Source organism: Protopterus annectens, chromosome 2.part0, assembly GCF_019279795.1.
Source record: "Protopterus annectens isolate FY-2018-M chromosome 2.part0, PAN1.0, whole genome shotgun sequence".
Classification (NCBI taxonomy): domain Eukaryota; kingdom Metazoa; phylum Chordata; order Ceratodontiformes; family Protopteridae; genus Protopterus; species Protopterus annectens.
The window spans coordinates 6,900,411-6,924,193 of record NC_056728.1 but is presented as its reverse complement, the minus strand read 5'-3'; the positions used below and the strand labels follow the sequence as shown (position 1 = coordinate 6,924,193).

Sequence of the window (23,783 nt, the reverse complement as noted above, 5' to 3'; positions counted from 1 at the left end):
ATTCATGCTTCATAAATGATATTGAATGGATGAAAACTCTTTCAAGTTTAAAAAAGTCTTGCAATTTGCAAAAGTTGGACTTCTTTACTTCTGGGATTGAAATGTCTAGACATGGGGGCGGGGTGTAGATTGATCAGGCCCCCCCCCCAAGGAAAACAGGTCAAACAAGACTGTTGCCAAAGGGGGTTTAATTCCTGAGTATTCTAACATCAGCCTGTGTTTAACAGCTGATCTGAGCAGTAGCAGGAATCCCATTACCTGTATGTCAGTTTTGTCATCATGGAGGATACACAGCCCCAGGGAAGCTGTAGGCTGCAGTATTTAATTTGGGAACAGTGGCTGCTCTGGGCATGTGCATGTGGTTCTTGTTGGGAATTACTACACATAGGTGTCACTATGTAGGGAAAGGATAAGAAGGTAGAGCCTGAAGTTTCCAGAGATCTCAGTTTGTGGTCATGATCTAGTACCCCCAACCCAAGTACTTAAAAAACAAGACCACCCTCTTTACTCTGAAAATGCAACAGGTTACAGGAAACAGCAAAGCTGGGAGGTAATACATATGAAGTACAGGTAATCCAGGGGACACTCCAAGAAAAAAGTGGGAAAACAAAATGACTCAAAAATATTTATAAAACAAAGTACACAACCTGTAAAGGATGACTTTACTACTGAGACATATCTGCCAGACTTAGATCAAAGCAACATTCCATTACTTAAGGAGTATAGCTCAGATTATCACTCTGATCTCACCCACACAAATTCCATCGGTAAGATGGGCAGTAAAGGCAGCATGTATTGCACATTAACCTTTTCAGTACAGCCTTGTAGTAACATCACTCCATCAGTGACCTGCATGGTTTTCAGGATTACTGTAAAATGCAACCAGGGCAAAATAATGTGCTGTTTACACACGTAAGCAGAAAAAAAAATGGATGCCATTTTTTGCTAACTATAGCCTAACAATTTTCTTCATCTCTACCACCAGAGATGTAGTGGGATGAAAGACTGCTTTTGACATTCTTAAAATTTATCTCAAAGTAGCGTTACCCATAGGCAATGTGGTTTTGTTATTGTAATGACATCTAACACGTTTGACAAACACCATAAAACACTTACATATAACCACCAGAACATTTGGAAGCTGCTAGACTGCAAAGTATGGAAGTGTTCATACTATACTGCCCCATTTTCATTTACGAGAGAAGCCTCTTCACTGCACCAACCTTTCAGGAACTATGGAAAGTTGTACGTGTTTATGTACACGGTACTTCATACCCTTTTAGTTTCCTCACAGAAATGTTTCACTCTGTAAAAGGTGTACAACATGTACTTCTGTAGGTATAATGACAACTCTAATTCTTCTCATAGCAGATGATCGGCATGACTAGATAAGTATTTTCAGAATTACGTGTAAGGGTCTCTGACAACTTGCAGGCAAGACCTACCAACACTCAACAACAGTTTATGGAATTACAAAAAAAACAGACATGGAGACCAAGTGTGTGTGTAAGTGGTGATCATCATATCAAAGCTTTAAAATAATTGGTAATAGCATTGGAAACAGAAATAAAGACGTTTTAGGAAGCGGCAGAAACAAAGTGAAACCTGAGACAGTGGAGGCCCTTTGCTTAAATCACACCTATTCTGAGAACCTGGGTTGGCACCACACATTATAACTAGGCAAGGAAGGGTTAGCAGCTTGTAATTAAAATATTCTTAAATACTGGTGAATGGAACTGCCAAGGGGTAACAACAATGCTAATTCAAAATACACCTTTTCTCTTCTAATAGACAGCACCAAATCTGGAGAATGCTTATCACAATAAGCTAGAATAACTCATTCAGAAACAGCAAACTGTCAAACTTCAACAGTCTCCTGTACTAACTAGCTGGAGGAGGAAGGTACAGTCTAAAATTTTTGGCATTCTAACCCACCACATGCACCGACATGAATCACAGTGAATTCTGCATTGTGGCTATAGCTAACAACAGGTCCTGTTACTTATTAAATTCTTGGACTGTCCCAAACCACATCAGAACATGTTTGACAAAGATGGATTGCAGCACATGTGAAGGTCACATACATATACCTGCTTCAGCTAGAAATAGTTCTCAAAAATTATTTACATTATTTGTGTGCATATGGCAGAGATGGGGGTTAAACTTTCTACTGGAGTTAGTGTCTCAAGTGAGTTCTCCATAAATGAGAGTAACATGTCAATGTTCATATTTTTTCCAACTCATTATTTGACTGCATTTTTATTTTTTAATTGCATACTTTAGCAATGAACAATTTTCACTTTTTTAGTGGTCTTGCTTTATTACAAAACAATATTCTGCTGTGCCTGTCAGTCAGTTCTTCTCAACAGGAACATTAAATTAATTAAAAATGGCATTAGTGCAAGGTTAAGCCAATTACAAACATTTTCCAGTGTTACATCACCACTTTTTTTTCTATAAAAGAGTTTGGTGCAACAGAAAGCCCATGAGGACTAAAATATCTCAAAAATAAATTCATTATCTTTTTATTTAAAACCTTTAAAAAACTATATGCAATATGTACAACATTAGAAAAAGCATACCCAAAACAGGAAGAAACTGCAGCACACCCCAAAAGCTCCACAATAAAAGTGATGCCCCTGTTTTTCCAGTGAACCTAACCTACACGAATATTGACAGTGATGTACGGATACATAGCAGCTGCTGAAATCTTTGTTTGCTTCACAGAATTAATTCACAGGTGGTACTCATTTATACAACAAATTCATGAGGTATTTGGCATTTGTTGCCTTGCAACAAACTAAGGGGTAAATATTCTTTACACAAGGCTGAGAAAAAACAGGAAGCAGCAAGATCTACTGCTTTGCCAACCTCCGGCATAAATGGCAGTGGCAACCCATATATCATTCCAGCAGCTCTTTTTTTAAGGCAAAAACACTTTAGTTACAATTCACATCTGCAGGCCATATAATCTTTCAACAAAAGCCCATTATAACCAGCCAGAAACCACTTCTCATTTTCTGACATGAAACAATGCAATTTATCAGAGGATCAATCCAAATATAGCCACAAACTCATCTGCTTTGCACCAGCTTGTGAAGATTTTCTGTGGTCTTTACCAAAGAACAGCTAGAACAGGATTCTCCAGTGAAGTGACATCAGCTTTTTTTCTTTTCTTTTTTGCACATCTCTGGGAATCTGGCTTTAGGTGATTAACCACTGGAATTTATTGCACTGTATCTCATAAAACACCTTGCTGTAACAGAGAGAGCTCTCACTTGTGCCTTTAGTCGATGAAGTCTCTCCCTGACTGTGCAGGAAGCCACCACACAGCAGATGCTGATGCATTTTTATTTTTTTTCTCTTCATCAAAGTCTGTAAAATAACATTCAGGATTATGAGGAGAGCTTTTATGCAAGGTCCGTGGAGATCTATAAGGGCTCCGACTACCAGGTGAATTCAGATTCTGGGATGGAGCAGGTGGGAATGGTGCATTTGTGAAGTTATCTCTCTGATGTAAAGGATGAGAAAGTTCAAAGTTCGAAGGTGTTAAAGGTGAGATGGCAGCTTGATTCTCCATGGTGTCAGAACTAGAAGTCTGTACTGGCTCAGTGGGGAATGCAGAACTGGAAAAAGGAGAAACTGAAAACAGATTTGTATTCAGAAAGGGATTCTTGGACAACTCTGGACTTTTTTGGGTTGTCCAAAGATTCTCAGGTTTCTGAAGGTTAGGAGTGTCTTGGGGTGATCTTAATGTTTGAACAGGTTTAGTGCCAGCAGAAACAAAACTCCAAGGGTCTATCCGATTCCGAATGGGTGAAGGTCTTGGCCTTGGAATAACATTTAAGCCAACATGACTAAGTCTGGGACTTCGAGGATGCACATCTGGAGGACGAGGAGGTATTATCCTGTCGATATGCAGAAGAGGAGGTGATGAAAGAGCAGTATCTGAAAGAAGTAAACAAATAATTAGTTACAGAAATAAGGTAGGTTATAAGATTCAAGCCCTACCAAAATTCACAGTAAACTGCACCAGCACCCCTGTCATTAAAATGTGCAAGTTAGGTAAAAAAAAGTCATAATATTTAAAAAAATTACTTTATTTATGTATCTTTTTTTTTTTTTTTTTACTGCACAGCTATTTGCACCATACACATAAAGCTAGAAAGCTAATGATTTTAATGGACTAAAGTACCTTTAACTTCAGCTGTTACTATATGCAGCTGCAACCCCAACAATAACTTAAATATTTATTTTACGTTTACCAGGGAAGTCTGACTGGACATGAGGCCTGGAGAGAAAAGCTCCATCATTTACAGTGACGCTTGCACTTGCACACAATGCATACAATACATACAATACATACAGCTGAGAATTACTGACATATACAATCCTGTAAACTGGACTACACAGAAAGAGATCTTGAAAACAGAAATAAAGATAAAAACAGGATTATAGATGATAATCTTACGTTCAACCTGCATATATAAAACAGCGCAAGAAAAACTCATCCAAAACTAGGGATGATTTAAACAGCCAAAAACTCTCATTGACGCAACTAAAATTACACTTGGCACTACTTATCTCCTCCCCACTCTTCTTTATGGTGCTCCCATCCTTACTAACCTCCATGCTTCACAAAAATTAAAATCCGAACAATGCTATAACAAAGTTTCTAAATTTTCAGTGCATACCTCTTTTAGAACCCACCACAGTATAGCACTGAAAAACCTAAATTAGTTACAACTGTTGCATCAACCAACATATACACAACTACTTACCACCATAAAATTATCCAGCATCCATCTGCCTGTCCAGCACTAAAGACATTCTACGCAATTATGTTTCCAGTCGGTCATTGCAATCTAGTGACCAAAAACCCAGCAAATCTGCTGGGCATTGTCTGAACTCATACAAGGATGCTAAGGCCTAGAACTCCTTACTTACAGTCCTTACTTGTACACATCAGGTTCATACCCTTCCTCCCATCTTTCAAAAACACTCTGAAAGACTTCCTATCTAAAATCTCGCTCTACTCCTTCTCAAAACCAGGATAAACTATATCATTAAATGTGAACAAGTACCTTTTCATTCTTTATACCTCCTTAATCTCCCTTCTTGCTATCTAATTCTCTTCCCTGAATTCTCTCTAAATATACCATAATCAATTTTTTCCCTCACTTCATATTGCAATTCCTATTTGCATTAGACTAACTTACCTTTACTTTCTCTACAAACTATCTAAAATTTCTCTAACTATTAAATGATTTTCATATACCTTGTATCAATTTTTAACCAATGTTTTTAGATTATGTTTAATTTGCTATAATTATTTAAACTGCAGATGTTTTTGTTTTATTTTTGAAGATTGTAAAATTATTGTTCTTAAAATGTTTTGCAAAAATTTGGAATTTTTCTCCCCGGGCCTCCATTGAAAATGGGCTTCTACCTAGTCGGACTTTCCTGGTGATCAAATATCAATCAATAAATAAATAAATAAATAAATAAATACAGGGCTTTCATTAAACAAATGCTCATGACAGGAAACTGAGAGGAAAGGATCTTTACTGTATTGTTCTGGCCACTTATGTCAGTGGGTAGATATTAATGAGCTTTAACCTGCAGTTCTGGATTTGAATCTCTCAATTTCCGCTTGCAAACTGTGCAGCTCTGTGCAAGTCTCTTAACCAGGCAATACTTTTGGGTCACCCCTGTAAAGGGACATCTGTCCGATGGGATTACTAATTTAACAGACAAATAAAATAAAGTAGTACTTCTGATTAAAGACACACCCCTTACTGAAAGATTGGCAGTATTCAGAGTCGCAGTTTGTCTGATGACTAGATGATCCATATTGTTTGAAAGGAAGAAGCTGGCTGAATCAGAAGCTCAAGACCTGGCTCAAAAGTGGATTTCTTTTAGACTGTCTAGTTTCTAGATAGGTAGGTGCATCTGGACTCTTCCTAAAAAGCTTGCTATTGTATCTAACTATATTCCCCCAGGAAACAATATCCCTGTCTTTGAACACTTTCTCTGTTGGATCTCTCAAAACATCTTTCATGAAACCATTATTATGGGTGATGTAAACATTGAATGGAATTGCTCTTGACACTGATTCCTCAAACTCCTCCATTAATTTTGCTGGCTTTTCCCAGGTAATCTCAAACCCAACTCGGACTAATAGACTCACCAACTTAGGTTCCACTCTTGACTGGATCCTCACATCCAGCCCCAGTCTTTATTATAACCCTTGTACCCTGCCAGACACCCTTAGTGATCACAATCCCACCTGCTTTACTAGACATTCTCCCCAATTACATAAACTTCAGCTCTACAGACACTGTCGAAAACTCTCCAGTTTTAAACCTGATACTTTCAACCACCTGCTCTCGTCCATCAACTGGTCCTTCCTCTTCCATCTACCCCTTGAGGAAACAACCCTATCTTTTAACATCTTCCTTGAAACACTTAACTCCCTGGTCCCCATTAGGAAACAAAGGATCAAAACTCATTTTCCCCCCTGGCTAACACAAGCCACCAGGACACATACAAATAAAAGTGTGTGTGCATGGAAAAAAATGGAAAAAATTCCAATCCTCCACCAATCTTCAAACCTACAGACAGCTCTGTAACTTAACCATAAAAAAAAGGTGACCTTTGATAAAAAATACTTTTCCAACAACCACTTAACCCTCAATCAAATCCCCCAAAATTCTAGCAATCTGTAAACAACATATTGCATCCTGGATATCAATCTTCCCCCATCCCCTGCCTTAACAGCTCTCCCACAGACACTGTCACATTCCTTAATTCCTTCGTCCGACTCCATCCACACCCTGACCAAAACTGACAATATCTGTGACCCTGCACCACCTATTTTCATTCCCTCTTCCATCTTTTCTTGCAAACCTGTATCCACTATATACATCAAAGTCCCGTCTCTATAAACTTAAAACTTGTCCTCCATCAGTTGATAATTTACCCCCACAATTCCTAAAAATAGCTGCCGACTCTATTGCTTTCCCCATTTCCATACTTATCAATAAATCCATTCAGGAAAACACTGCGTCTAATATCTGGAAAAAAAAATTCTATGTCATACCACTTCACAAAGGGGGCAACACAACCAATCCCTCAAATTTCAGACCAATTGCTACCCTATCCCCTCTGTCAAAAATATTGGAAAAATGCATCCACGAACAGCTCCTTGATTACTTACTTCATGAAAACCTTCTCACCACCTCCCAGCATTGCTTCAGCCCAAAATATAGTACTGCAACTGCTCTTATATCCTTCATAAATGCCATTGCAAAATCTCGTGATATTAATGAATTAGTCTCCTGCTTGTTTCTCAACCTATCCAAAGCCTTTGACACCATTTCCCACAGAATACTCCTATTCAAACTAGCTTCACTAAACCTTTCTAACTTGGTTCTCCAGCTACCTGTCTAACCAATATCAGGCTGTTAAATGGCAATCTAGCTTATCTCCCTTCTTTCCTGTTCAAACCGGGGTCCCCCAAGGCTCCATTCACTGGACCCTACTTTTCAATATCTTTATCAATGACCTTCACTCTTTCTTACCCACTCTCTACTATTATTCAATATGCTGATGATTCAACTATCATCTCCTCCTCTAACATTACTCACCTCTATAACCTCACCCAAGACTCCCTCCACTCTGTCGAAAGGTGGCTTAGTTCTAATCAACTGGTACTGAACCCTAAGAAAACTAAACTTCTCCTATCCCTCCCTACTCTCCAACACGATAAAACTACCTTTTCTGTCATCCTTGAACATTCCAATCTCCACTGAGCCTCATACAAAACTCCTTGGCATTACTATCAATGACCACCTAAAATTTGATCTCCACACTCAACAATGCATTAAAAGGACTTATCAAAAACTTGGACTCCTATACAGACATAAAAAATTCACTCATTCCTCCAGACTCTCCCTTGCCCAAGCCTTCCTTCTCCCCCACATTACTCTATGGAACCCCTATACTCACAAACCTCCAAATCTAATCTGCTGACTAAATTAGAACTTACCTACAACAAAATCGCAAGATTTGCATCTAAACTACCCTACCACAGTCATCAATGTGTAGCCCTAAAAAACCTACACTGGTTGGAATTTCACCACCAAATTCTATTACCCCAGCTCCTCATAGCTCATTCAGTCTTACATGATCCATCCTTTTGCCCCTCTCTCTCCACTCTCATCCAGCCTTACACTCCCAACAATGCTCTTCGTAGCTCTCAACAAAACCTACTACAAGTTCATATGCCCAACAAACATACTGGCAAACTACTGTACAGCTACTCCATTGCAAATGCCTGGAATAAACTACTTCCTCAGGTCAGATCTATCACTAACTCCAGCTCCTTTCAAGCTGCACTAAAAACTACCTACCAAAAGTCATGATTACGCCTCTGCAATGAAATAATCTTATCTTCCTATCTTCCAGATCTAGTATAAATTATCTTCCTGTCTGTTATTTCTGACTGTTACTCCCCCTCTCAAAGCTGTATTTTCTACAGCTTGATTAATTTCTACTACTATCCCCCTAGCTACTATTACTACAGTATTTTACTCAATTCCTACAAACAATGATTTTTGTATGCTCCTACTCCCTTCCCTCTCCTCTACATTTCTGCCGCTCTCTTTAGCTATCTTCCTATCTTATACTATTTGCATATTACTTTTCTTCCTGCATCTCTACACAGTCCTCACTATGCCTCATCTACTTTCATTAGTTTCACACTATTCTATCTTAGCATTACATGTTTTGTTAAAAATATTTTGTATAGTTTGTGATCTTTTCTTAGTTCTTTCACCTGTATGTATTGGCAATGTATGTAACTGTCTTGGAGCTTTTCTCCTTGGCTTTCTGCTGAAAAATTAGTCTCTTGTTCAAGTTTCAAGTTGCATTCTGCTTACTGTGTTGAACCTTCTGGTATCTGTCTTCCAGCAGGCTCTCTGATATCTTTGAAGGAAATCTTTCACAGGTCTAGGTCAGCACCACAGTGACCTTTCACTGAAGAACCACTTAAAGTATGTGTTATACTTGCCCATAAATCTTATTGCTGGTAGGATATGATGCCTTTATCTGGTCTGACATCTCATGACCTTCTTAGTGCCAGAAGAATCTTGGTTGCATATTAGTTTGCTTGGAACTCAGACAAGCTTGTATGGCCATATCAGTCTTTATATTTTTCATGGTTTCATGTGGTACAGAACCAGAAGGTGGCTTTCATCACCACAGTCACCCAAAGATCTACCCATCAGTCAGCCCCCATCTTCCTGAGAAATCGGTAAAGCTGTAGTTCTAATTTGATAATAAATATGTCTGATAGTTGACATTACTGAGTAAATATGTTGGCCAGTATTACTATTTAGGTAAAGCAGAAAAGCAGACATTCTTGAATTTTCATTGTCCTTATGTATGTAATGTGGCAATTCTTCATATAGCTATTATTGTTGCCACTTCTACTAGGGTTTCTATTTGTAAATATGTTTGAATTGGGTAATGCAGTGCCCATGTTACATGTCTCCTCTTGTCTTAATGTAAGGGCACATCTTTTAGACTCACAACAAAAGAAAGAATTGAGAAGCACAACAATGCCTGTGGTGACATCTGTTATAACTTTTTGTCCATGTCTCAGCTTCAACTCTCCTTTTTTTATCTGCATTCTGGGTGGTTATGGCAGTAAAATACTTCTTAATGGCAAGAACTGAACTGCATCAGCATCGGAAATCAAGCCTTAGTAGCAAGAAGCAATGTTAGAAGCAAACCCATGGATATATCACACAATGGAACAAAATAAACATTTTTGCTAAGATGATTAAGCAGTAGAATGTTGCTGGTAACAGTTAAAGTTGTGTAAAACTACAATTAAAAAATTTTGAGAACATACAATAAAATGTCTTCTGTACCTTGTGATAAATCTTGATATGAAATACTGAACCACAACAATTGTGTCAGAGATATAAAGCAATGATCATGTTTATCACGGACAAGAATAGAATATATTGTCTAGTTACATGTTGCTTAGGGTCTCAATTGCTAATATGAAGGCCATTAGACATTATTAGTGTACCTGAAAGAATCTCAGGAAGCTGGCCCTATCAGCTTGCTGCTTGTGTACAGGAGGTTAATGGGATCCATACTCATATGCATAGAATCAGAGAGAGCCACAGTTATTACCAAGCTGTATGGAGAGAGTGGCTGTAAAATAAAGTAAGCTTTTCTTGTTCCCATCTTTGGTTTTCTGTGTAATAAAATCTGCACAATTCAAGGCAGTTACTCATGCTTTGAGGTGTTCTAAAGGCTACACTTAGTTTTTCAGCTTAGACAAAGGAGATTTTTTACTTTTTAACTGATGAACTGGCATCAGATGTCCATCGAAAACAACAGAAAAGGACAATATTCTTTGAAAAGTAGACACTAGCCATAATCAGAACCTAACTGCCTTTGCAGATGGCCAGAGAGATCACATCAAAAACTACCACTTAATCTATTTCATCTTCACTTGAATAGCCACTGAATGTTCCTTTTGTTCCAACAAAAGCCTTTAGCCACTGAATTTTCCTTTTGGTCCAACAAAGGCCTTTTGCAGGTCTGTTACAGCAGTACGACTATTATCAGTATGAATGAGTAGCAATGGTCAACAGGACAATTTGAATTTAAACTCGGTTTCCTACAAAGATTTGCTTTGACATTTATATTCAGCCTCCAGATTTTTACATTTAGCTTGACAACAGTATCATACTTTCTCATCCATTTTGCAATTCAACTACCTTTTCTTCCTGAAGCAAGTTCACTAGGATTTCAGTCATTTTGCACTTTTGTTCCTGCTCCTGAATGTGCTAAGTGCATTTAAGTTAGTGTTATTGCCTCTCTATTTCTTAACATACAACCATTTTGACGTCCTCATAGTTAAGCGCCAATTGATTACCTTTATTTACATTTTCAGAATTCTTGTACTGAATAAGTTGGACCACTTCAGTGCTGTAAGTATGAGCTTGTGCATACTTCTTGACATTGTAGTCTCGAACTTGAACCTTTAGTAACTCCTCCTCAACTTGCAGATTTAGACCAAGCATAACACTGTTTTGTTTCCAGCTTCTGCCACAATTTTTTCTTCTTATTCTGCAAGAACACCATGTTAACTTGTGTCTGAAACTGACACTTCTATTGTCTTTCTGCAATTATTAGTTAATTTTGCCCAATTTCCATTATATGTACCATATGTTCTAATTCCTTTTAAGCAAACTATTTTTTTCTTTATTATCTTACAATGTCACTTGGCTTTGCACTTTCAAGTTTACTATTTGTCACTGTTCTGACCTGTACACAAAGTTCAGAGAATCTCTTGGACAAATCACCGATTTCTTTTACATTGCCATCTCTTTGTACGTCAGGATCAGCCAACAACTTTCTACATATCTCTGTCATTTTATTTTCATTGTCAGAAATCACGTAGTCCAACTTTGCTACTGAGTCTCCTTCTGCATAGCGACAGCTTCCCATGCCGTTCTCTGCGTTTTGATACTCTCACTTAATACACTCTGAATAAGCATCGTTTACTTTCTCTTATTCTTGATCATCTCGTTGTAAAATCAGATTTCCTGAATTATCTTCCACTGCCTTTTCTTGCTTCTTAACATTACTCTATTTTGAAACAAGTTCTGTTATTTCAGCTCTCTTAGGAACTTTAGAACCACGGTCATAAATCTCAAAAATCATACTTTGCTCAATTACATGACTGCAAAACACCAATTTGCTCTTGCTTATCAAATTCTTTGATGTAAACCAGTCTCATTCTACAGTGCTATTTGAGGCCAACCGCAGCTGGACAATACCACTTTCTGTGGACTAATACTGCTTTATTCAGCAGAGCTTAATATCTGTTCACCATTCACGACAGCAGCATATTAACTGTTTTTCTTATTACCTTAATTTGCCTCTCACTTTTTCAATAAAGGCAACATCACAACCAGTTTCAGCAGGTTTACACACAGATTTCTTTCCTGCACTACCAGTAATGGTACAGCAGATCTACTACACACACACACCCTTTTTGTTGCAAGTCTACATTACAGTACAATCACAAAATCATCTTTTCCAGCTAAACCCTTTAACTGCCATGAAGATTCGTTGTTAGTGCTACAGCAAGTCTCCATATGGGCACAAGGCATTTTTTTCTATAAGGTGTAACAGTTCCTTAGTATTAACACCACTACTCAGGAAGACTTGCTTTTTATGCTTCTCAGATACTGGCAGAGGTGTCTTAGTCCTGCTCAAAAAGGAGAAGCAAGTTCACATAGCACCTTATAAGATTCAGTTGTGTACAAAGCTCCATCTGTAAGTGCTTTCTAAACGGTGCAGATTTCTTTCATTTGCCTTCATATCCCAAAATGCTCTACTTATGCATACACAGAGCTCTCAGCTGAATGGTTTCTTCTAAACACTGTATTTCAGCAACAGCATAGTTTGTCTTCAGTAAGGGTTCCTATCAGCAGACTGAAGACGCATGTTTCCGAATGCGTCTTGTTGGAACTGAAAACACAAACTGCAAAATATCAAAGCGGCATGTAAGCAAATTCTTTCCCTAGGAAAGAATTTGCTTGGCCGCTTCAGTAGTTTGCTGTTTTCGGCACTGTAGTGCAGTCTCGGAGTTGGTATATCACATCCCCCCACTTAATGTTACATTTTAAAGTGTTTTCTTTCTTTTTTTTTTTTTTTGTTGGAACAGCGATTTTTTTTTCCCTTGGAAAAAAATCGCTGTTCTGACAGTTCGGTTTTGTAAGCTTTCGCTTACATGGGGTCGATTAATCACCATTCGCTTACCTAAGCATTTGGTGATCTAATATAAACCCTTCAGCAAGATAAGTGTTTACCATTTTCTAACAATAATCTGACTTGTTTTAGGCACAGGACAAACCCCCGGTAGTGGTGCTGCGGTAGCATTGTCGCCTCACAGCAAGACGTTGTCGCATTAGATTCTCAGAGCATCTTCTGTGTGGAGGCATGCGTGAATGGGCATGCCTTCGTTGAAGGTTGTGCATCAGGGCTGGTAACTCGGCACTTAAAAATCCACTACCAAACATTAGCGGACCAGAGTTCCGATGTGGCGACCCCTGCCCAGGATAAGCCGAAAGACACAACAACAGTTCATCAAAAGTAATAATACTTAGTATGTTTTTTTTTTTGCATCTTACCATACTCTAAATTGCATTTGACAGCTTAAGGTTCTGCTCTGCTCACCATGGTGTTATCAGTTTTGCATGCAATTTGTTTCTCAGTTGTCTTATGGGTTTCCCTTTTTCCAACACATTGCTCCATTAAATACAAAGAAAAAACTACTTCAGTAGTCTTTTCTTGTTAGCATCTCATACATGGGATTCTTTTTCTTGTGCAGTAACAAGGAAAGCAACTATTTAGAACTATAAATGTGTTTACAGATGTGCATCAGTACATTTAAACTACCTCAGAAGCACCACATAACTAAACCTGTAAGTTATGAACCATTATCCCTTCACATACAGATTAGGCTGAATTTAGAACAGACCACAAAGTCAACACACTTCAGAACTGTCTGACTTTTCTTAGACAGTGCCACTATCTTCCTCATACTTTGCATATACTAGCAACACCTTCTTTTGCACGAGGGGATTTCAACAGATCCCCCCCCCCCCCCCAAGTCATATTTTGAAATCATAGTGCTGGAAAATTAACTGCAGTTCTTTTTCATTTAACGTGCAGTAAGTTTCTTTCTACAAATACACTTGAGCACATACTTCATGCAGCATATTCCCCCCCCCCCAGTACATACCTTCCAGCAGCTCACTACATTTACTATGCGTATCTATAGTAAGCAACCTTTTGGCAATGTCATATCATATTGCTAAAACTTTCCTCAGCACTTGTCATTCTACCACAGTTTCTAATGCAAGCCCTTTAACCTTGATTTACTTATTTCACTCAAGAGTCTGGCTTCTGCTTCTGGGTCTCTGCTTTGTGTATTAGAAAGAGAAGCTTAATGACTGTTCGGCACTCACGAGTTCATTCTTCGTTTGGAGCGCTACTTCCACTTCAAAACATACTCAAATTCACTTTTGTTAGGCTCAGAAGCATTTCCCTTAAATTCTTATTGCGATTACTAGCAGTAGAAATCAAATGTTGCTTACATACTCTGCCAGATGTAGCATTTTGGGTAAAGACCATCTCAGTGTGAACATACATTTAGCTTCATCCACTATTTTAGCTTAATGTCTCAAGATTCTCTAGTTCATTTTCCCTAATGAGGAGAAACTGTTGACCTTTAATATATCATTAGCTTCCACAGAACACACACACAGACAGCATTTATAAAATAAGTCTATAAGCTTTACTTAAGCATTTAGGAACATGCAATGTCATCATGCTTCACTGATGAGTCTTAGCACATTCTGAAAACGTCTTACAGAAACATTTTAAAGGTCATGATTATTCTCTTCTAGACAACACAAAGAGTTTGTGCTACTAAAAGAAAGCAGACACACCACTTGTTAAGCAGTTTATTTTCTAACTCCAAGGTTTTACAATTGCCTGGTCTCCCTCAGAGTGACTCTCTTGCAGATTCTGAGGCTGTTTTCCCTAGGCTCCACCTGTCTCTGTGTGAAATAAATCTCTCTCTCAGGCCTCCACCTGTCCTTTGTCTGCCTGTCTCTCTTTCTCTCTCTCTCTCTCCTGTTCTTCCCTTCATACATTATGGGGATGCAATTTTTTCCATCCAGGGCATGAATAATGAATCTTCCTCCCGCAATGGCAATCATCACAGCTCCACACACTCCACTACAGTTTATGATGCACTGTACCAAATATGAACACACGATTTACCACTGAACAAATATCATGTGACCATCAATTCTCTAAACCAAATTTCAAGGAACTTGGCAACATCTCACATTCTAATAGCTATATAAGCCTAAACAGTACAAGGCTATAATTCCAAAACTGACATTTTCCAAAAAATGTTTCTGGGCACCAAATATGGTCACAAAGATAAAAACTCCATTTACATTGTTCTTTTTAGTACAAATGAAATGGAACACCCACAACTTGTGCAACATATCGACTCCTAACATTTTCCTCTACTTAAATACTTAAACTGTCATGCCATCCCTTCTAGGTTCAAATAAATGCTGGATTTAGTTTTGAATATTATTTAATCAGCTATATTTAACTGGAATAAAGCACTGATAAACAGAGACATTTTTTCAAAAATCTGCCTAGGAATACTGGTTAAGTGACATGATCAGTGTCATTCAGCAGACAGACGGAGGTTGAGGTAGTCAAACACTGCACTATAAGAATATGTAGGACAACTCCATCTTAATCCTGTATGCAAACTGCTAGTTATCCAACGTGTTATGCTTCTGGAACACTTGCATATTTAATGATGTTGCTGTATATTTAGGTCCTTGACCCCCCCCCCCCCAAGTAATATATGTACCTGTCTGTTGTAAACTAAACTGAATGAAAGTCTATGAGTTAGCAAACTAAAGTAGCTACTTGGAATATTTTTGAACCCTACCTGTACAGGTCCATCTCTCTAAAACAATTTGAAATTTTGTAGAAAACTTTCTGGGCTACTCAATGCTAGAAGTCTAAATCTCAAAATGCACTCACTCGAGGCACTCCGTAAAATGGAGAACATCAATATCTGTGCAATGACTGAGACCTGGTTCAAGGCTCTAAAGAGCACCCCTGCATTACTAGGCTATAACTCATATCACACTTTTTGGCCATCTAACCTGGACCAAAACACCAAAGGCGGAGGTGTGTCCATGTTTATTACGGATATGCACACCTCCAGGCTAGTTGCGCAGCATAATGCATCCGAGGTTATCCATGTGCAACTAACTCTGGGCAAAACTGCAATCCAAATTGTAGCTCACTACAGATCCCCCACCATGCCCCAGGATTCCCACTCCTCTTTTCTTGATATACTGGAAAATATTAGGGTTCAACCAAACACCCTAATAATGGGTGATTTCAACTACCCCACCATTAACTGGGAAAACTACTGATGTACGAACTCCTTCGCTTAACGCTTTCTGGAATTCATAAATTCCAGTGCCCTGGATCAACTTATCCACACCTCCACCAGGGGCAACAATATCCTAGACCTAGTCATTACCAACATGAATGACTGGTGTTCCACACCTGAAATCAACTCCTCGTTGGGTCAGATCCCACCATTAAGGAAACCATGGTAAAAAATTTCTCCAAAGCCAACTTCATGCTTCTTAAGACAGAAGTGGCGAACTTCATGACACCCATGCAGATGGACAATACAGTTACAACTGCTGAATCTTACACAAATGCACTCTATAAGCACTTACACGAGTGAATGGATTGTGCTATCCCAAACAGGACCAAGATGCTATCCTCCAAAAAAGGAAGCCAATCTGGTGGTCCCCTGCCATAAACAAACTCTACAACAGAAGGAAGAAACTGTTGCAAAAGAGAGTAAAATCCCATGAGTGGAGGAGCTGCCTGGTCAGCCGCAGTAAGAAGCTGAGATCCCATCTAAGATCATCCAAAGCTAGCTACGAAAACAAAATCACCACTGATTCCTAAGGGCAACCACAAAGCATTCTATAGCTATGTCAAGAATCTCAATGGCAACACCCTGCTCTGAGTTACAGCACAATGGCACTAAAATTACAGAACCAACTGATATTGCCAACTTCCTGGCAGATAGGTTCAGTGCTAACTTTACCCCCCCCCCCCTCACCCTCTAAAGGGCCCATATCTATACAGGAAGAATGCAGAGTCCCTGTAATCACATCTATGCAGGTAAAAGCTGCACTCTCTAACACCAAAAGCACAGCATCCATGGGATCGGACATCCCAGGCTGCGTTTTGCATGAACTTCAAAACGAACTGGCTCCCCACCTAAGCACCTTGTTCAATCATAGTGTCACGTCAGGCTTTGTGCCCACTGAATGGTGCACAGCAACAGTTATCCCACTCCACAAAGAGGGAGCCACCACTGGTCCTGGGAACTATCGTCCTATTAGCCTGACAAGCCTGGTCTGCAAGGCCATGGAATGTATCATGGAACTCATAAACAAAGACATTGGTAACCTCCAAACTCTGGATCCCACCCAATTCTGGTTTGTGAAAGGCAGATCATGCCTTCTGAACCTGATCGACTTCTTTGAGGCAGTCACCAAAGCCGTAGACGAGGGTAAAGTGGTTCACACAGCCTATCTTGACTTCGCCAAGGCTTTTGACACCATCACCCATTCTAGAATTATAGCTAAACTCACTAAACTAGGTATAAATCCGTATGTCACAAGATGGGTTGCCAACTGGCTCACTGACAGAACCCACACTGTAAAAGTTGCATACTCCAAATCTGACTTCACACCAGTGACAAGTGGAGTACCACAGGGTTCAGTCCTGGAACCTCTCCTGTTTGGTATCTACTTCTCTGAAGTACAGGCTAACACAGAAGGTCTCTGGCTAACAAAGTTCACAGATGACTGCAAACTAGGAGCCATAGTAGAGTCCCCAAATGATGTGGACATCCTACAGAAGGGCTTCCCTGAGACAGGTGCCTGGTGTCAGAGGCATGGCCTCAAGGTCAATGCCAAAAAGTGCATTGTCATCCTCTTTGGTAAAAACTCTGTACCCATGAACTACCACATAAACAGCAGTTTACTTAATCCTGAATGTGTGATAAGAGACCTTGGGACCCAGGTGGACAGTAGTCTCTCCTTTAACAATCACATTGTCACAGTAGTCAGGAAATCCTTCTATGTGGCACACCTCATCAAAAAAGGGTTCTCAACTAGGAAAAAAAGAGGCCATTGTTCCCCTCTACTCGGCACTCATTAGACCCATTATAGAGTACAATGCCCCTTTTGGAAAGAACCTCACAAGACATCTGCAGCAGCTGGAAAGGCCACAGAAGTACCTCACAAAGAGGATTACTGGCCTCAAACAGATGCCCTACACTGACCATCTCACAAAACTCCAGCTTTACTCTTGTAACATATTGCTTACTCCGAGGAGATCTCTGCCTAACATATAAAGTTACGTTAAACCCAGAGCTGTAGGACATGCTACACCTTAAGAAATCCCAATCCCTCCAAGCTACACACTCTGTGGACCTAAACCTTGTCACCACAATAAACAGGACATGCTGGAGGGATAGATTCCTGCTCCAGAGACTTCCTATACTCTGGTACAAGCTACCCATCTATGTCAAGCAAAGTTCCTCCTTAGCACTCTTCAAGAAAAATCTTGATGAGTGGATGGGAAATAGGAAATACACCCCGGGGATCACTTTTGAGGCTCTGCTCGACAGGGGCACAGGAAATTAACTTTCTTGAGTGGTGTAAGCCAGCGAACCTTGTTGGCTAGGCTTACTTAGGCCCTTGGGCTGATAGCCTAGTACCTACCTATGAACCTATGAGCAGCACTAGTTCCGCTTCTGGATACAAGGAATCAAACACCCCTGTGGTGCATCTCAGATTTTTATCTGTATAATGCAATTCCTTGAAAACAATTTTCAGGGAGAATAACCTTGGGCTTTAGATGTGATGTTACAAAACACAGCACACAGAAAACGTCTGGTCTGTTACTCATTACATGAAGGAGTCTCAGTGTTGCTACAGCATGATCTCTGGGCTCTTATAGTTGATGTTTCCAATTGCTGGAACTGGTCGAATTACAGATGATGTATTCTGCAGCACTCAGACAGGAGTAAAACTTTGGATTTCATGTTTATTTTCTACTTTTCCCTTTTTTCTCTCCAAGTGTGTGCGAGTTCACTGCTAGTATATATAGAGATCACAAGTATGGGAGTCTGTCCCTACAAAGGGGGGGGGGTCTATTTTGTGTAACATGTGACTATTTTAGTATTGCTCACTTAGGAATATTATATTGTGAGAATTTAAAAATTTAATTGCAATTAACTGCATGTTGATTAAAAAAGTGCAAATAATCATGCTGAATCTATAGAACACTCCATTTATCCCTTTCTACTGGAAAAATGCGTACATGTTTACTGTCAACTGGAGCTAATGAAAGTTTGCAGGCCGACAGACTCCAAGTTCCAACTTGGCTTGTCTTGGGTGCCTACTTACCTATGGCTGTATCTGAAATACTTTGACATTTCTTAGCAAAACGCACTGGGCATCACACTGAGTAAGCATTTGCAAAATGTTCTGTGTGCTTTTTGTTACAAAGGCCAGGGAATGTCTGCATCCTGAATTTGTGCATGTCACTTCAGAGTGCTATGCATTTCTGTATCTCTAACTGTTTCACAGGAAAAGAACATATTACAGATAAATAAATATTGCTTTAGTTACAAAAATTTACACACACAGTATTAAGCTCTAGGATTCTGATTTATACTTGTAAATCTTTTCAAAAAAAATTAATATGTACATTTTTATGTGAACCAAACAATGGAACTGAACTACCAGATTCTAAAGAGAGAAAACTGTAACAGATATGCTTTGAAAACTTAAATAAAACAGACTATGAAAGGTAAATTAAGGACTTGGGAGTTTGTGGTGCTTTCAGAAATTGGCTGTGAAATCATCTTTAGTTACTCTAGTGGTATTAATGTTGACAGGTGTACTTAATACATTCAAATTAACTTAAATAAAATTTAATGACAACACTTAATTGTCACATATCTTTTTTTTCCCCTATAAATATCTAGAAAAACAGAAAAGGAAGTAATAACTGAAGAAAACAAGAAAAGTACAGTTGACCACATGGACGTGGCTCCAACTGAGCATGAAGAAGCAGATATGAAAAATATGATCTAGAGCTTGTCAAAAATGTTGGGATCAATTTTTAAATACATTACCAAGGTACAACAGACAACTGGAGACTTCAAAAAAACAATACTTGTGAATCTAAGAGTAAAGTGCAACACTATCATGCCCTTAGACCAGAAGAGTGATTAAGTATGGAATAAAGCAGCTGAGACTAAAGGGCAAAGGTTCTACATTAAACAAAATCTGGTTACTGTTGAGAATAAGGTTTTCTGGGCAAAATCTGAGATTCAATGGAATACTGGAGGGCAAAGATTTAGACAGTGCTGAGTGTTTGAAAGCTAAACTCACTTTATTTGGCAGTGCTTTTATCACGATCTTTGGGAACCGAGAAAGCATACTAATTACCTTTTAACTACTGCTGAGTGAAATATGGGGAAGTCTAAGACCAGTATGAAACAGAAAAAGGCAAATCTGAAAGCTTGAAAAAAGTGATTCTCAGTTGTAATTTGGATCATGACTTTTCAGAATCAACCCTGGTGTAAAAATCTTGGTTTTTGGTAGTCATTATAGAGTATTACAGATCTAATAGTGTGTATAAATTATTGTTTCCTGCTGTGTTTAAGGTGTTTTTTTTCCCCCCAAGCAGGAATGCAGACATGTATAAATTCTCAGTCAGCTACAGACTGGATATAAGATCTATATCATACAACTGACTTAGATGACCATGAAACAAAGGAACCTATGAACCCTGTCATGCAGTAAAGTTCACTGAATGCAAAAGAAGGGTGATGAAATAGGTGAGAAAGAAGCAACAAAATGTTTTCCATTTTTTAATGATTATGCAATGGGACAAAACTGTTAAGAAAAAAAAAGTCCAATGCAGTGAGGTTTTTGGCAAATACTTGTTCTAGTACATTTGAATCTGAGCATTGGCTGGCCATTTCTGTGAACTTATGGTAATATTTAGGAAGATGGCGACTGAAATGATGTTTCTAGTGGTAGAGATCTTGGGATGGACATCACATATATTATCATGATTTTCTGCCAAAGACAGTCAACAGGATATGAATCCACTGGTTGAATGATGTGGTCATAAAACTTATGGACATTAAGATGTATAACATCCTGCTTTGTTATGGAAACTTTTTTTCCCTTTTGTATGGATGCTTGCTTCAGGACAGCAGGAACATGAATTTGAAGTTATTTACTTACCATAACTTGGCATCTGTGTTGTCCACTTTCATTCTTCTTCACAAATGGGTTATGGATTGGATCCTCAGTCTGACTCGAACGCATTTACAAGACTTGGGATCTGAATCTCGAGCTCCTCCCTCTATCCATAATGCTCTATGCCATCCCCAACTCCTCAGATCGAGTTTGTTGCCTTACTGCCCACTGAGTTATAGAGACAGAACTGATGGAAGAAAAAGATTGAGGCTCAAACCAGCAGCATAAAGGTTCCATTATCATTCAAATAATCTTCTAGAGAGACAAGGTTGGGGGATGGTTGGGGAGGAAGAATGAAAATAGGCAACACAGATGCCAAGTTATGGTAAGTCCATAACTTATAAATCTGAATGTCCTTTTCATTCTTCCTCACAAATGGGTCAGAGTCCCAAACATAACATAACTCATGGGAGGCCCTTAAGGAAAGACATGAAGCACTGTTGACACAAAGGAAGCTCTGCTTTTGGAGATCATGTCAAATTTTTAATGCGTCACAAAAGTATGAGTCTTTGACCAAGTGACCGCCGCACAGATATTGTCAATGGAAATTCATAGGTTCATAGGTTGGTACTAGGCTATCAGCCCTAGGGCCTATACAAGCCTAGCCATAACAATTCCCTTGATAAGAAAGCAGAAGTAGCAGCCATAGATCTAGTGGAATGAACTCTAGGAGGGCAAGGCAATTCCAAACCTGTCTGAGAATAAATCAGCGAAATACAATCAGTAATCCATTTATCCAAAGTAACTTTGGAAATTGTTTGACCTACACAGCTAGGAGAAAAATACACAAATAACTGATCAGACTTGCTGTACTGTTCTGTCCTATGAAGATAAAAGTGTAACTGTCTAAGAACATCAAGATGATGCAGCATATATTTGCCCTTATTAGTAAAAGTTTGGAAGGAAAACTGGCACTTGTATGGACTGATTAAAGTTAGTTTCTGTGACCACTTCAGGTAGAAAAGAAGGGATGGCTCGAAGAGACACCCTATTTTTATGGAAAATAATGTAAGGAGGCGTGAAGAAAATGAAAACACTGTCATCTGTGTTAGCATATCTGGCAGGAGATTTCTGTATATTCTCAGACTAACGTGTATTGTATGCCAGCAGTAAAATCTGGCCAGAACCTGTCAAGGTGGAAGCTATCTAAGCATGGGCAGTTCCTGTTGCTAAGAAATGAGTAAGAGCATTTCTTAGGACACTGGGGTACTATGGGAAATTTGTGCCCAATTACAGTACCATAGCTGCACCCCTTACTGGCCCAACTAGGAAGAATAAACTGGACAACTTAGTGTGGATCACAGATTGTGAACTGGCATTCTAAAAACTGAGAAAGATTTTGTGAGGACCCCATGTGTTAGCCAGCCTAGACAACAATAAAGAATTTATTGTACAGGTAGATGCTTCAAATTATGGGGTGGGGGCTGTGCTCAGCCACGTTTCCTCAGAAGGAGAACACTGCAGTGGGGTTAATAATGCCAATGCAAATAGATTGCCCAGGAGAGGAGTGGGTTAACATTCCCAGGTAAACTCATTTTTCTCAAGTGTCAGCTTTCAAGGGTCGCTTGAAAATTGTGCTCGTGTCATGGGGGGAGAAATGTGAAGAAAATGAAAACTCCGTCATCTGTGTTAGCATCTCTGGCAGGGGATTTGTGTATATTCTCAAATTAACTTGTATTGTGTGCTGGAATGTCTAATTGTGAAAGTGTAAATACATTTTTTTAAATGTTGAGTTTTCCCTGTTTTAAAAGGAATGTTTAAAGAATCTGTCAGTGTTGTGATACATTTCTAATTGCGCATGTTTGAGATTCTAAAGTACTGTGGAGAATCAGCTGAACAGTAGATGATGTCATTAGAGTGCTCCTGGTTGTTAAGTGATTATTTGAACTGCTGATTGACAGGAAAAAGAACTTTTTCAAACAGCTGTTATTTTTAAAAAAAGACAGTTGAGACTGTTAAGCTTTGCAGTTAGTCAAGTACTGAGCAGTTTGTGAAGAGTTGCAGTCAGCTACTGTGCTGTGCAGTGATACCCAAAGAAAAGAGAACTCACCAAAAACTGTAAGCCTGCCTTTGCCTTGCTGTTATGTGTTGCATTAGATCAGGGACAGTAGTCTCTAGTTAGATTAGGAAAGTTTAGTTATTCAGATAGAGTTTTTCTAGAATGATGGACTTCTATCCTACAGTTTAATTTTATATTTCTAGTGACTGAATTCTGGTGTCTATTGAAAGCTACTGGTTTACATTATTGTAATCATTTTACTTATTAAATGTTTTAAATTATTTTACACTGTGGCTGGAAATCAGTGTTTTTCTTTAGAGACTAGAGTGTGTTTATACCTGTCTGATACTCCCACCAGGTCCTCTCAAAAGCCTGGCTGCTCTGGTCAAAGCTATCATTTATTTTGATATTTAATTTTCATAATTAGACACCCTTTTAGAAGGGCATGAAGAGACTGGTGGCAGCATTACCATATTATTTTGGGGAAGGGACACAACTGGAAATCTGTGTCAGGCTTTCCCAGAAGTCTTTGGATGTGCGAGATTTAAATTTACTTTGAGAGTGAGTGTATCAGAGGTCTTAAACTGAGACATACTGCTCTGAAGTGTGCAATAAGGAATTACACTGAGATGGGCAGAAGTATACAGTCCAGTCGCAGATTATAACGCATGTTCCTGTTGTGCTCTTAGGGAAAAACTGTGGAATATTACTCCTGTTTAAGTGACAGTCTCACACTGGAGTCAGTAGTGAAGATTGAAGCT

General features: G+C 38.9%; 1 protein-coding gene across 1 annotated transcript in view; it reads right to left on the bottom strand.

Moving 5' to 3' along the window:
• Window positions 1–669: 669 nt before the first annotated feature.
• Window positions 670–23,783, bottom strand: part of LOC122793690 (mitogen-activated protein kinase kinase kinase 10-like) — a 1,334,525-nt gene continuing 1,311,411 nt past the window's right edge. The window contains exon 11 of the mRNA XM_044061910.1: window positions 670–3,948. Coding sequence (XP_043917845.1) covers window positions 3,287–3,948 — 662 coding nt within the window. The 3' untranslated portion in view covers window positions 670–3,286. The remainder of the gene's footprint in view (window positions 3,949–23,783) is intronic.